At 40.2% G+C, this 15,347-nt stretch overlaps 1 protein-coding gene across 1 annotated transcript in view; it reads right to left on the bottom strand.

Moving 5' to 3' along the window:
- Positions 1-15,347, bottom strand: part of LOC132816741 (transmembrane protein 182-like) — a 52,284-nt gene that overhangs the window by 29,402 nt on the left and 7,535 nt on the right. Inside the window, exons 2-3 of the mRNA XM_060826650.1 lie at positions 8,890-9,066; positions 407-500 (exon numbers count right to left, since the gene is read on the bottom strand). Coding sequence (XP_060682633.1) covers positions 407-500; positions 8,890-9,066 — 271 coding nt within the window. The remainder of the gene's footprint in view (positions 1-406; positions 501-8,889; positions 9,067-15,347) is intronic.

Genomic DNA, 15,347 nt, shown 5'->3' with positions numbered 1-15,347 from the left:
ATATTTGGAATGGAAAAAGATCGCAACCACAATTCATGAAATAAATCCTTTGCTTTTATGTGTTGAATTTGTGCTCCCTGGATGTTGCAGAGTAAATTACAGCTACTTAATTATTTTTAAGTTCAGCCAGTTACTGTGTTAATAAATACTAGAGTGAATTCTTTAAAGGAGTGAATAAACAATTCTGGTATTATAAAAAGGGGGAAACTTGCTTTAGAAAATGTAGATACCCTTTAAACCTACAGAAGAGGGTGAATAAATTTATAACTTCACAAGGAAGCAGCCATGCATAGCTTATTGTTCATATTACTATCTTATGAAGGTTCTGTATTTCAAATGTTGTGCATTTGCAATCTGTAAGACCATGTTTAAGTCCAATGTATACTAAAATGGTCAGCTCACTCACAAAACATGTATGTTGAAAAACTGTCCTCAACATGCCGCACATCCATTGTACAACTCCAGAAGAAACCTTCATAGTGAAACGTCTTCCCAGATACCTGAGGAGAAACAAATGTAACTTTATTTAAAATAACAAAAAACATTTTTCACACGGTCATGTCTTGAATTGAAATGAAAAGTTTCAATGATTAAATTACATTTACTATTGAATTGGAAAACTATTTTTAAAGTTTCAGATTTTTGGCAACTCAGTAAAGTTACCAAGCATTGTAAAGGTCAAGTATGGCACAGGCTGAGAAAAAAATCTAATTTTCCTGTCTTTTTCACAACAGTATGACTTAAGCCCCAACTCTGGACAAACACTACAGAAGTAGAAACTTTTACAATTACACCATCTCTCAAGTGAATCCAATTACTAATTTGTTTCATGAACCCATGCAGAATGAGGGCTAGGTTAAAACTAATAAACTTGTCTCCTATATATTTTCTACAATCAACTGAAGAACAGGATTCTGTGAAATTTAAGCCAAATGGTTACAGGCTATTTACCAGCTCTCTCTGCAGAAGGTCTGTAAAGGAGATTAGACCTTGTAATAAGACAGCTGGAGGTTTTCGGAAGGATTCTACAATCTTCCCCAGAACCTCTGGTTGTTCTCAGAGGTGAAAGCCACTGTGGTACAATCATCTGTTGGCTGGAAGTGTCCAATTTAAGTGATCAATTAAAGGTTAATTCCCATGCCAACCAGATTTTCCCTGGCTGATTCCATCGATGGGAGTAGCCTTCTTTCTGGTGCCCCATGGTGCATGGAGAGCCTGCCACCTCCACCGGCCCATAGTGGTAACAGTTACCCCAGCAACTGCAGCACCACTTCTTCCAGGCACCCCACATGATCATGGGGTCACCAGAACAGTATGTTTAAAAATGCCTTGCCTACAAGGGTTCTCAGCCTGAAGGTGGCCTCTCATTCATCCTGCCATCTTAGAAGTTGTCATCTCTGTTACTGGTTATCCTATTACTGCTAAGCCATCAGGTCGTGACAGCAGCCTTTTAGTTGATTGCTGACCAGTCAAATATCACCCCATGACCCCATTCAACTGTGGGGGCCTGGGACCTGTTTTTGATCCAAGCAGCAGGACCACCCAACTTTTGGTCAAATTCCATCCAATGAGTCTGAGTAGAATTGGAAAGCTAAATGAATACACAGTTGAATTTAATCATAAAACTATATTCTTTGGTTGTCAAGATTTCTGGAGTGGATCTTTTAAATAGTAATAGAATCAGTATAGGAAGGAAGCAGGTCTTTCAATTCATTATGTCTGCTGTATGATGACTCTTTACCACAGAGAGATAGGGAGGATTGCAGATGCTGAAGAGTCAGATTCAATAAAGTGTGGTGCTGGAAAAGACACAGCAGGTCAGGCTGCACCTGAAGAGCAAGACTGTCAACATTTTGGGAATAACCCTTTGTCAGGATCTGCTGTGCCTTTTCCAATGCCACACATTATTGAATCCTTACTGCAGTCATGTTGGGGAAAGATACAGCAGGTAGATTTGCTGCTTCTGTTCTCCTTTTAGGTTGTGGTCGAAAGGGATTGGTCTGTGTGGTTTAATGTGGTGACAAAAATCTGCTTGATATTTTGATAAGAAGTAATTCTTGGTTGAAACAAGATGTGGCTTATTGCATGAAAGCAATCATGTATGCATTTAATTGCTATGATAGACATTATTATCTTGAGTCTAGATTAGAGTGGTGCTGGAAAAGCACAGCAGGTCAGGCAGCATCTGAGCTTCCTGCTCCTCGGATGATGTCTGACCTGCTGTGCTTTTCCAGCACCACTCTAATCTAGACTCTGGTTTCCAGCATCTGCAGTCCTTGTTTTTATCAATTATGTTGATGCTAGGTGTGACTCCTTCAAGATCAAAATCTCTCCACCAACCTCAGTCAATATTATATCATTATTTTGAGATAATACATAACTCAATATATTAACCCTTTCAAACTCTTTTATAAAATCTCTCTCCAAGTGTTTTTCTCTGTGTTGTGCAGATAATTGCATTTATCACTGCTCCACCTCCCTCTTAGTCATTGACTTCACAAAATCAGATGATTTGAAGACTTTACTACCAGAATGTGTTGCCTTTGGTGTAGAAAGATTGATAGGTTTTTGAGTTGAAGATTGTTGACTTTGACTATTTTCTTGATAGTGTGAGGGCTGTTAATCCCTTTAATCTGAATGGCATTTTATTTCTTGGATGTCCTGAGGATGACTTCACTGAGGATGCATTACCTTCTAAAACAGGGAATGACTCTATTGTAACATCTGGAAGACTGTTAATCTCAATCATTTCTGTTGCAGAAGTTGGCTGTCCTGTTGGAACAAATGTTTTTCTTTCTACAATACTCTGAATACCTGGACAATGCAATTTGTTTTAGACATAAATATAAAGAACTGTGGATGATGGAAATTTGAAACAAAACCAGAGAGTGCTGGAGAGACACAACAGCTCTGGCAGCACCTTTAAAGAGAAAACAGAACTAATGTTTCATGTCCTGTGATCCTTGATCAGAATGGAAGGCTTTTTCCTGAAGAAAAGTCACTGGACTTGAAATGTAATTTCTGCTTTCTCTCTCCACTTGCTATTGTGTTCCTCCAGCATTTTCTGAGTTTGTTTTTGACTGTACCCTGAATCTGCGGACCTTGGTCACCCCATCTCAGTTGTGGACTCCATAAAGTGATATGCACCACAACGTCAATCTAAAAAGCAGATTTTCATTCTCAATTTGTCAGAAAATTGGTGCTGAACTATGTAGACTATTTAAACTGTTGATTCTCTTGGAGATTTTCATTTTACCTTTGTGATTGTACCATTGGTACAACCAGAATATTCACTCTTTTACCCATACTACTTGAGCATTGTTTTTTCCTTGTCATGCCCTCCATTACTGGCATTGCTGGTTCTTTCTGGGAAGATAAAGAAATGGAAGTGTTCTGCTTGAACTTACGTCTTCTCAGCATCTATCTTCAAACTTAAATCAGTCACAATGATCTCTTCACTAAGTTGTAGTGCACTCTGAATTATATCAATTGGAACATTCAATTGTTAGCTCTTGCCTTCTGAGCCGTTTTCAGTCCCATAAGAGTGGAAAATATTTCTACCAACCCTGTCCAGTGAAAGGATTGCATTTTGTTGTCAGCATGAAATAATCCTCTTCCACCCTCATAGCAAATTTCAGTAGCTATTGTCTCCTGTTTGGGTTCTGGCAGAGTCTAGAGAAAGCTCAATGAAATCTTCAAATAAAAGCAAAATATTGCAGATACTGGAAATCTGAAATAAAAGCACAGAGTTCTGGAGAAACTCAGCAGGTCCGGCAGCAATTGTGGAAAGAGAAACAGAGTTAATGTTTCAGGTCTAGTAGGACATTTCTTTGGAAATCTTCTCCTGGTTATCCCTTAACCAAAATTTCTTTGATCTGTTCTCCATGACTGAGACCATATCCAGTTTTGGCATGATGTTGAATGGCTACAGGATAACTGACTGTTCCTGAACCAGTTGTTCCTTGATATTAAATTGTTTAATTCCTACAGCTGTTTGAAAAAGTTGAGATCAAATCACACATGCATGCACAGGAGTGAGAATTCTTGATTGTGAAGCACGTGTGCAATAGTCTGACTATATGTATGTCACTTACTTATCCATCCAGTAACTGTGGTAACTTTTTAAACTTTCTTCCCTTGCTCATCAAAGATGTCAACTTTACTCACAGAGATATCAATATCCATTTGATATCTGGCAGAACCTCAACCTGGAATGGGTCTTACAGTTTATCACCACCTGATGTGGTCTGTAACTGGCAAGTGAGGCTAGTGCTCCATGTCCCTGGAACTTCATGGTTCACATTTGCATCCAAATATCTCTTACTTTGTGTGAAGAAAGGTGTACAGCATATGTTGTGATTTGGATTTTAGACTAGAGGCAGATGGATGCAGCTCCATCTGTGAAGATTTTTTTTAAAAAAGTGATCAAATCTCCTTTGGAGTACTGACACAGTTGCATCAATTGACAGAATGCATGTGATTGCAGTCAAATGCCTGGATCAACCTCAGTGTTAATGAATAACACAAAATACTATCGAGTTTATGTCAGAGTAAACACAACAAGGTCATTGGGAGTAGTCTTGACTTCAAAACCGCCTCAGGCGACTGACTGGAGTTTGCACGTTCTCCCCATGTCAGCATGGGTTTCCTCCGGGTGCTCCGGTTTCCTCCCACAGTCCAAAGATGTGCAGGTTAGGTGAATTGGCCATGCTAAATTGCCCGTAGTGTTAGTTAAGGGGCAAATATAGGGGTAGGGGTATGGGTGGGTTTCGCTTCGGCGGGTCGGTGGACTTGTTGGGCCGAAGGGCCTGTTTCCACACTGTAAGTAATCTAATCTAATCTAATCTAAAAACAGAATTTTCAAGGTCTCAGTTCAAGAAGGGCTCATGCCCGAAACGTCGATTCTCCTGCTCCTTGGATGCTACCTGACCTGCTGCGCTTTTCCAGCAACACATTTTCAGCTCAGTTCAGATGAATCATGGTTTTAGCTCAGGGGTACCGTTCACCATAGCCAAAGAGCTTTAGTTTTGTGGAGCTTCCCAGCCAGGAAATTTACATGGAAGTCTCCATGTTGTTAATTTTCTGTAAGAAATGTAGATCCTCGAGCAACCCTGTGATAATATCATGGAGTTGCTTCCCAAAGGGTGTAAATTGCACATTGTGGGCAGAGTTAGTCAAATAGTTTGAATATAGAAGATCATTAGAACCTAGATGACAGTCTCTTAGTAATGCAACAATGTTCTTTGAACACAGTATCATAACTTTTCACAAAAAGCCCAAGCTCATTGACTTTACCTTCTCCTCAGCTCTTTCGTCTTGAACCCAACCCTAAAAACCAAACAACTAAAAACTGGAACTGAAAGTATTTGCATTATCCAAATTGAAAAATGGTTCATGCTAGCTAGCATGGAAAGGAATAGTGAACTTCTTTCCACAATACCACAAGAACAAACTGGAAGGTATCACTTATAGTCGGTTCTTCCATAACGTGATGTTTGCATTCTTGTGTTGCCCCATATTATAGAAAAATCGTGCTTAAGAAACAGTGCTTAAAGTGTTGGCGATGTTATCATGGTACAGCCAACACACGTTTTAAAAATTCATACTTTAGAAACACAGTCCACCATTCGTCAACCCCATTACAACAAATTTGCGTTGAAATGCGCGTTATAACAGAAAGACTTGTAAGTAAAAACTTAAAGGGAAGTAGATTGAGATATTGTATTGATGCTTGTGTTCAGAATTTTCTAATTGTCTTTGATATGTATAAAATTTTGTTGGCTATTTCCTTCTTTTGTGTAATAAACTGATGTCTTATTACGAAGGAACATCTGCAGTCTCATGTGACTAGAATTCAGTGACTAACTTTCACATTAACCGCTGCAAAAAATAAACATATGGCCTATCAAGCCTGGTTTCATTCTGGGATCTGACTTGTTTAGTACTGGATAAAGCTATCCTAGACCAACCAGACAACAAGACTGCTCTCACATTAGAGAGAGTTAGATGACTGGTGGTGTATAACCTGAGGCTCATTAAGCCTCAAGCAAGTGGAGAGGTTGAGAAGGTCAGACCTTCATGGTAACCTCAATTCACGCAGGAATTGAACCCACACTGTCACTTTGCATCACAAACTAGCCATCCAGCCAACTGAGCAAACTGACCCATCAGCTGGGCTGAAAAAAAAGGACTGAAATGCTTTTTACAATAACTGTAGATTCTGCTTGTAGAAACTTGCACAGGTTTATCTCCTGCAGAGTTCAGCTCTTTTAACTCTTGTCTGTCATACAAGCTGTCTTCTTAGGGCTATGTTTGGAGATTTCTTCAAAGCTTTCTGGAATTCATACTGCTGCTTATCATGTTGCATGATGTTATCTTCAGCACACTCATCTTGGTGAAAGATACATCTGATAGTTTTACTGTCACCATTCTCCCTTTAGGTCAGGATTTAAAGGATATGACTGACTTGTGTATTGTAATAGGGAAAAGCTACGTGGTAGTCTAAAAAGAAGAGCCCCTTGCCTTAAACTACATGATATTTATTGCTTGACAGCAATTGGGTTTAAATTATATTGGTCTGATAAACATTGTTAGTAAGTCTTGGAGAGCAAATTCAATGTTAGGCTTGGTTCCTCAGAATTTAAATGACACAATTATATTGCAAAGTGCTTAATCTCTGCCCTTTTCAAACTCTTACCACCCTATACAACAGCATCAATACCAAGTCTCTAAAAGCACAGTTTAGTTAGTCCCACTCCCTTGCCCTTTGCCAGATGCAACTTTATTTTCAGATAATTATCCAATCTCTGTGTGAAAGCTATAACAGTAATAATTATAAGGATTTTACTAAAATGTTCAATTCTCATTTTTGGTGATATTTAAATTTTTCCATTTTAGATTTTTTTCCCAATTCCAATTTGAGTATGGTCTCATATTTCAATAAACTAAGTCACATTTATAGTTCTACAATTGAAAGTCTGCAGTGATGGAAATACATAATTAAAATTGAATTTTGTTTTGAGTAGTTGCCAATGTCTATTAGGTATATATTATTTAAATATGGTGTAAAGCCAGTTCGACAATCACTTTCAAACACAAGATACTACCTCATATCATTCTCCCAACATCTCTATGCTTTCTGAATTGCAATAGCGCTTGTCCTAGCAATGTCTCAAATTATTTTCATTCCTTTTTTCATCTCATTACAACATTTCTGTGTCTCCTTCCAGCTCTGTTGCCTTCTAAAAATTCTATATTCCTCCAATACTGTTGTGTATTCAAATTTCCTTCATTGTGGGATGGTGGTGGCTTTACCTCAACTTTACTCACCTTTAGCTGTTTGGCTTCCATTCCCCAGACTTTCCTCATTAAATCTCTCTGCTCCTCTATCTGGCTTTCCTCCTTCAACACACTCCTTAAAATATACTGTTCAACATTTGGTTGAGTTCTTTTGATCACCTTGTCTCAGTTTCCTCATTTCCCCTCCCCCCACCTTGTCTCAGTTGATTCCCTTGAACTCAGCACCGCCCTCCTAACCTGCAATCCTCTTCCTGACCTCTCCGCCCCCACCCCACTCCGGCCTATCACCCTCACCTTGACCTCCTTCCACCTATCACATCTCCATCGCCCCTCCCCAAGTCCCTCCTCCCTACCTTTTATCTTAGCCTGCCTGGCACCCTCTCCTCATTCCTGATGAAGGGCTCTGGCCCGAAACGTCGAATTTCCTGTTCCTTGGATGCTGCCTAACCTGCTGTGCTTTAACCAGCAACACATTTTCAGCTTCTTTTGATCATCTACCCTGATATCTCCTTCTCTGACAAAGTGTTTGTGATAAGCCTTGAGTGGAATTATTAACGTGCTATGTAAATCAAGTTGATGTCATTGTTCAGTACAATATATAATTATAATTTAAGAGTAACTAAACCTCAATTACAATAAGTTATTTTTGAAAAGTTATTCAGCAAAATGTAGGACAAGCTAATTTATGCATCACTACTTAGTTGATATGGCATGCCCTTTCAGAATTAGTATTACTGCAGCATTTATTGCAATGCAAGTAAAAGTAATGCCTTATTAGCCCAATTGATGCCCATTATTTCATGCCAATATTGCTGACTGCCTCAAATCTAGAGCATTCCAGCACATCTCCAAGGTGGAAAACCACTTTTGCAAGTCAACTAACATGTATATCAAATTCATTCAAATTTATAATTACTCGGAATCAGAGAGACCAGAAGCAAGCAATTCCCAGTATGAAAAAAACCATACACTGCCAGCACCCAGAAACTAGGAGGTTGGTGCAGGGCCTGGAATATGTGAGTTCTGGGTAATATCATGGTCTCACATTGTATAATCTAGTGTGCAGCAGGCAAGCACTGCTGAATCCAGGAAACCTTCAGGATCTGTTTTTTTTTCCACAATTTACTTTATCGTTTTATGAATTCCATTTCAAGTTACTCTTCGCAATATTTAGAAAATGCTTTCACTTTGGCACAATGATGTGCTTTTGAAAAATGCATGCATTTCATTACCTCCAGTCCTACAATGTAACTACTTCCAGAAATTTGCTATAAATTTTGTGTCTTACAATTGTGTCCTCCACAACCACCTGATGAAGGAGCGACGCTCTGAAAGCTAGTGCTTCCAATGAAACCTGTTGGACTATAACCTGGTGATGTGTGATTTTTAACTTTGTATTTCCAGAAACAGTGATGTGTGGGTTTTCGTCTTCTCCACAATGTGTTTTAGTATCACCGGTATGTTTATCACTGTATAAAGTAGAGGGAAAATATTTCTGAAATATTGTTCTTATGTATTTTTTAGTTATTTGCAACATACATAAAATACACTAGGATATAACAACTTTTTACAGTACTAATTAGTTCTTACTTTGTTGAATAAGTTGTAGGATCCAGGAAAATGTTTGATTTTTTTCATAGTTTCAGCAATGCTCCGTTTTTGAATGTGTCCTTTAGGTGGTCCATCATGCTCACTTCGATTGTGCGGTACATCACTGACTTGTTTTAGTATTGGAGTTGGATTCTGTTTTAGCGCAATTTGAGCTCTCTGGGAAAAAAAATGATTAAAATTGATTGCTACACAATAAATAGCCATTGTGAAAATCAACAATGTCATTAAGTAATTCATGTAATTTATTACATTGGCACAATATTTAATCGAAATAAACATTCAGGCTGCAGCTTGTTCCTCTGTTTTGAATACTATGAATCCATACTATTGTGGTTTGTTAGAAAGCTTAACATTAAATATACTGTATTATCAAAATACATGGGCAAAAAACTTTTTGTTTAGATGCTGAAATGCCACAACCTCAGACTGTCAACCAAATCATTCATTTAAATATACACTGTCCTGTTCTTGTATAAGTTTACAAGATCTAGCTGCTTAATAATAGATAGCTGACTAGAGTTAGTGTACTGTCTATCATCCAGAAGACATATTCGTTTCTGTCAAAATAAGGCTAGCAGCTTTGTACTATACCAAATAGGTAGCAAAATATTCAATGCGTTAATTCATTCTTCTTGGCCTGTCACAACTAGACTGAAGTAATATGCTCTTCCTTCAGAGCTCAGGGGAGACTGTTTTAATTGGTGCCTTGGCCCTCAAACAATCCAGGACATTGACGTTTACAGACAGCGTGAAACCCAGCTCCCATTTACCCTCTATTAAATTATACAGAATGGCTGCATTTTTCTCTATAATATGATGCACTTTTCAAGATTCAACCAGTCACAGATATTCCTGTTTGCAGTAAAAAAAATATTCAGAACAGACAATGGAACAGCTTAAGCAGAGAAGCCCAGACTTACAAAGAGTACATACAGATAATGCAGAACGTTATTCAACCAGAAAACATAGATATGAAAAGGCTCAAAAAATGCCAAGCAAAACACAGGCATTGCCAATTTCTCCTTGTTACTCACTTTTTCCACACATTAACTCCCCCACTTACACTTCAGTATAACACTAAACATGCAATGTCAGACAAGTATTATGAGGGGGCATAGCTTTAAATTAAGGGGTGGTAGGTATAGGACAGATGTTAGGGGTAGATTCTTTACTCAGCGAGTCGTGAGTTCATGGAATGCCCTGCCAGTAGCAGTGGTAGACTCTCCATCTTTATGGGCATTTAAATGGGCATTGGATGGACATATGGAGGATAGTGGGCTAGTGTAGGTTAGGTGGGCTTGGATTGGCGCAACATCGAGGGCCGAAGGGCCTGTACTGCGCTGTATTTTTCTATGTTCTATCTACCGCTTTACCCTCGTCCACCTCTTTAGTCACCTTCTCAAAGAATTCAATAAGGTTTGTGGGGCACGACCTGCCCTTCACAAAACCATGCTGACTATCCTTGATCACATTATTCCTATCCAGATGTTCATAAATCCTATCCCTTACAATTCTCTCTAAGACTTTGCCCACAACAGAGGTAAGACTCACCGGCCTATAGTTACTAGGGTTATCCCTACTCCCCTTCTTGAACAAGGGAACCACACTTGCTATTCTCCAGTCTTCTGGCACTATTCCTGTAGACAATGAGGACATAAAAATCAAGGCCAATGGCTCTGCAATCTCCTCCCTTGCTTCCCAGAGAATCCTAGGATAAATGCCATCAGGCCCAGGGGACTTATCGATATTCACCCTTTCCAGAATTTCCAAAACCTCTTCCCTACATATCTCAAAGCCATCCATTCTAATTAATTGTGACTCAATATTCACATCAGCAACAATGTCCTGTTCCTGAGTGAATACTTACGAAAAGTATTCATTCAGTGTCTCCCCAATTTCTTCAGCCTCCACACGCAACTTCCCACTACTATCCCTGATTGGACCTATTCCTACCCTAGTCATCCTTTTATTCCTGACATACCTATAGAAAGCCTTTGGGTTTTCCCTAATCCTACCAACCAAGGACTTTTCATGTCCTCTCCTTGCTGCTCTTAGCTCTCTCTTTAGATCCTTCCTGGCTACCTTAAAACTCACAATCACCCCAATTGAACATTCACGCCTCATCTTTACATAGGCCACCCTCTTCCCTTTAACAAGGGATTCCAATTCCTTATTAAACCACGGCTCCCTCACATGACCCTTTCCTCCCTGCCTGACAGGTACATACTTATCAAGGACACTCAATAGTTGCTCCTTAAACAAGCTCCACATATTGATTGCACCCTTCCCTTGAAGCCTACTTTTCCAAGCCACGCATCCTAAGTCATGCCTCACCGCATCATAATTTCCCTGCCCCCAGCAATAACTCTTGCCCTGTAGTGCACACTTATCCCCCTCCATCACTAGAGTAAAAAATCCATCTAATCCATCTAATCTTTATATTTCTGTACATTATGGGCAATTTAGCACAGCGAATCCACCTAACCTGCACATCTTTGGACAGTGGGAGGTAACCCATCATACATGGGGAGAATGTGCAAACTCCACACAGACAGTCTCCCAAGGTTGGAATCAAGCCTGGGTTCCTAGTGTTGTGAGGCAGCATATATAACCACTGAGCCAGACATAGAATGAAGCCCTTCTCAACATTGAGATGAAAAGTTATACTTTTCAACCAAGATCTGTACATTGAGTTAAGAATCTGGCTAATGAGTGGTGAGAGGCCTACTTGCTTGGATCATCACACATTTGCACCCTCATTACTCCCTAATCTTACCTCATTAATATGCAGTCTCCCATTTCCCACACTCCTGATACACACCAGAAGCTGCAAATTCCTGAGCTGAGGGTCAGAGCAGGTACCTTGCAACTGCAGCTCACCACTTGGTCCTCTGTCACTCCATCATATATACCTGACACCAGCACCTCAGGGTGTGACCCTTGCGCAGAGATAATATGTGCACCACATCCACAAATACTGGCATCCTCTATCTACCAACATCTCGCAACACTATTCTGGCACATCTTCAATCCATTTACGTTTTGGAACCCACCCCACACCTTTCATTGCATTAGTATTGCAAGGCCACTTTCAGTTCAGGGGCAGGCACCCAGCTTATGGACTGACCCAGGGGAGCATCTCAAGGCTGCAGGTGGGTCACTGGACCTGAAATGTTAACTCTGTTTCCTCTTCACAGATGCTGCCATATCTTTTCATTTCAGATTCCCAGGATCTACACGCTTCTGTTATATTTCAGTGTATCTGAGGGCTTACTTTCTGAGTGCTCATTCATTCAGTGTTTATCTGGATGCTCACAGTATGCCTTGTTCACACTACAACCACAGCCAATGGGTAACAGTCCTGTCATGTTGATCAGCTCTTCTGCACTGGCACTTTTTCAGGCTTACCAGTAGGGATTTATTCGGGAGGCACGGGGGAAATCATTTTAATATATTGCATGCTGAGATGTCAGTATTGCACCTACAGCAAACACACTTCACGTGTATTGAACCAAATGGCCATATTGAAATAGGGTGCATCTAGTCTTCTGTCCAATCGAAGGAGGATGCTGCTTTCACTGAGGGATTCCTGGAACCATCAGTTAGGGGCTTGGCTACGGCCAGGCATCAACTAGGGACATTCACTGTCAGTGGACCTGTCTCACTGCTCCCAAGGGAATGGACATCAGTCTGACCTGTAGGGTCATACCAGCCATCAGGGTAGTCAAATATCAATAGTCAGGGAGCTGAAAATTCAGTCATTGGTTTGGAGCCTTTGGATTTCCCAATGTTTTATTCCACCACCGTTTATTTATGGTCACCACTTCACATTCCAATCTTGTTTTTTTCATTAACACTGCATTTTGCAAACACATTCAGGGCTCATTATCCCATCCCGTACATTCCTTGATATTCAAGTTCTGTGTAATTATTGTTGGGTATGTGAATACGAAAGATTTGGAGGAACATGGGTGAAGTGCTAGCAAATGGAACTAGATTAGGTTGGGATATCTGATCGGCATGGAAGAGTTGGACCAAAAGGTCTGTTTCCGTGCTGTACATCTCTATGACTATGAGTCTATTTACCTTCACAGGAATATGTTGGCCCTGCAATTTCACTATTTCCTTTTTGAAAGACTCCCCATACTCCAATGTAGATTTTCCTTTTTGATTTTCTCACTTTGGTCAGATCATGCCTTATCATATTAATATCAACCTTGCCCTAAGTGAATACGTTTATTCGTGTTCCACTTTTGTCCTTTTCCATGACAGGGTTAAATTTCACTGAGTTTGCGGTTACAATCACTGAAATACTTTCCACTGACTCTCTTACACCTTGTCCGGTTTCACTCCTAAAATTAGCTCCAGCATTGCCCAATCTCTTGTGGGACTTTTTTCCTGCATCCTAGTTTAAAAAGGTCTTCTGGATACATTTTACACGCCACACCTCCTCTAAGCCTTTCATACTTTGTTTATTCCAGTTAATATTGGAGAAGTCGACTATTAATACACTATTATTTTTATACTTTTTCTGCAATTTGCTGACATGTCTGCCTTTTATCTCTTCCTGACCATTTGGAGGTCTGTAGCACAATCTCAATAATGTGATTGCTCCTTTATTAATTTTAAATCCAGACAATATGGCCTCAATTTAGAAGCCTTTTATGATAATGGTCCTCTTTATTGTTGTATTTGATCAATATTCCAACACTGCCTCTCTTTTTACACCCCTCCATGGTTTACCTGAAGCTTCTATACTCCAGAATATTGAGCTGCAGGCCCTCGGCCTCCCTTAACCATGTCTCCATAGTTTAATAAAAATATCAAGTTTTTAAAAAAATGCCTTCATGATGGTAGCGAAGCCATACTTCCCCTGTTAATCAGCATCCTCAGCTTGTTGGCCTTACTTCAAAACTCCTTGTATTAAAATAAATACAACCTCCCTGAGCTCTGCTCTGTCAGTATAGCATGTAGCTCCAGGTTCTAATGTTTGAGGGCCTGTTTTTCAATCTGCTCCTTAGCTCCCTGAATTCTTGTTTCAGGGCATCATCCTCTTTCTACTTACATTGTTGATGTTATTATAACCACAAACTCTTACTTTGCATCTTCCTACTACAGAATGTCTTGCAACCATTCAGTGACATCCTTGACCCTGGCCCAAGAGAGGAAGCATACCATCCTAGAATTACTGTGGAAATGCCTGTCTGCACCCGTCACTGCCGCATCTCCTGCCATCTTACACTCTGTCTATTCTTCCTGTCATGCATCTATCTCTGACTGCACTCCCCAGAGGAACTGTCACTCATGCTGTATTCCAATACAGAAAAGCTGTCCTTGAATGAATGCTGGTATTTTTCGGAATACCTGCCTGCATCCCTTTTTCTGGCTGATGGTCACCCATTCCCTCTCTGATTGCATTTCCTTAAGCAGCAGGATGTTCATGTCAAGTAAAGTGCTACCCACATGACTCTCAGCCTTGCACAGACACTGCTGTACCTCCAGCTAATGCTCAACCTCGAAAACCCAGTGCTCAAGTCAGTGGCAACTCCTGCCATGGGTATCTAAAATGCCAGGAGATTTCCCGCATACTGCAGGTTGTGCACCACACACAACTAAGCTCCTCTGCCAAACTATTAATTAAAAAAGTACTCTGACCCTCAATTTAAGTAGAAAATGAATGAGTTTTGTTTTAAAAGGAAGCAAGTACCCATATTTGCCCTTAATGCAGCTTCAAAGTGAACAAAAATAACCTTACCCACTACCTAGCAAAGCTCTCTGCTTTGTGTTGATACACGTCTGTCAGCCATTTCTGGTGGGGCTCCTGTTAGGATTTAGCTACTTGTCCAGCTGAGTTCTATCTGCACTTCCTTCAGGCTTTTCTCTGGAAGTTTCACTGTTGTTGTTCATCCCTAGGTCCTTTGATTCCCCATATACATTAACTGGCTCCTCTTTGAGTCAGAACTAACTAAAGATGAGGAAGACCCATCTTTATGCCTGGAGTTCCGTTCAGGTCTGCTCTTCCAGTCTGCCTCTGGGTGATGCTGCCTTGCTGCACAGTGCTCACAATCCATTTCATTGGCTGACTGACTCCTGGTTCTGGTAGATGGGCTCTAGGTGCAGAAGATCATCTGGTGCCAGCATTTGGCTGGCACTGTGGGTGTGAGTTGCAGTCTGTGTTCATTTCCTTTGTGTTCCCTTTCTCTGGCTGACTATAAAAGTTAATGCTTGGACTAGTTGACTGCTTGCCTGTATGTGATGTTTCCCCATTAGACAATGACTACTGGGGACTCAGTGTTTAGATGTGATATATCTAAGGGCAGGTAAATTGTGTAGCCTGGTGGTTTAACAGCGACTAGAGAAAGAGAATGGGGTTAGTTGTGCCTTTGTGTATAGGCAATGTGGTTTTGTGCCTGTTATGACATTACACTGCTAGTAAG

Source organism: Hemiscyllium ocellatum, chromosome 6 (assembly GCF_020745735.1).
Source record: "Hemiscyllium ocellatum isolate sHemOce1 chromosome 6, sHemOce1.pat.X.cur, whole genome shotgun sequence".
NCBI classification, from domain to species: domain Eukaryota; kingdom Metazoa; phylum Chordata; class Chondrichthyes; order Orectolobiformes; family Hemiscylliidae; genus Hemiscyllium; species Hemiscyllium ocellatum.
The sequence above is the reverse complement of the archived record's forward strand: the minus strand, read 5'-3'. Positions and strand labels throughout refer to the sequence as shown.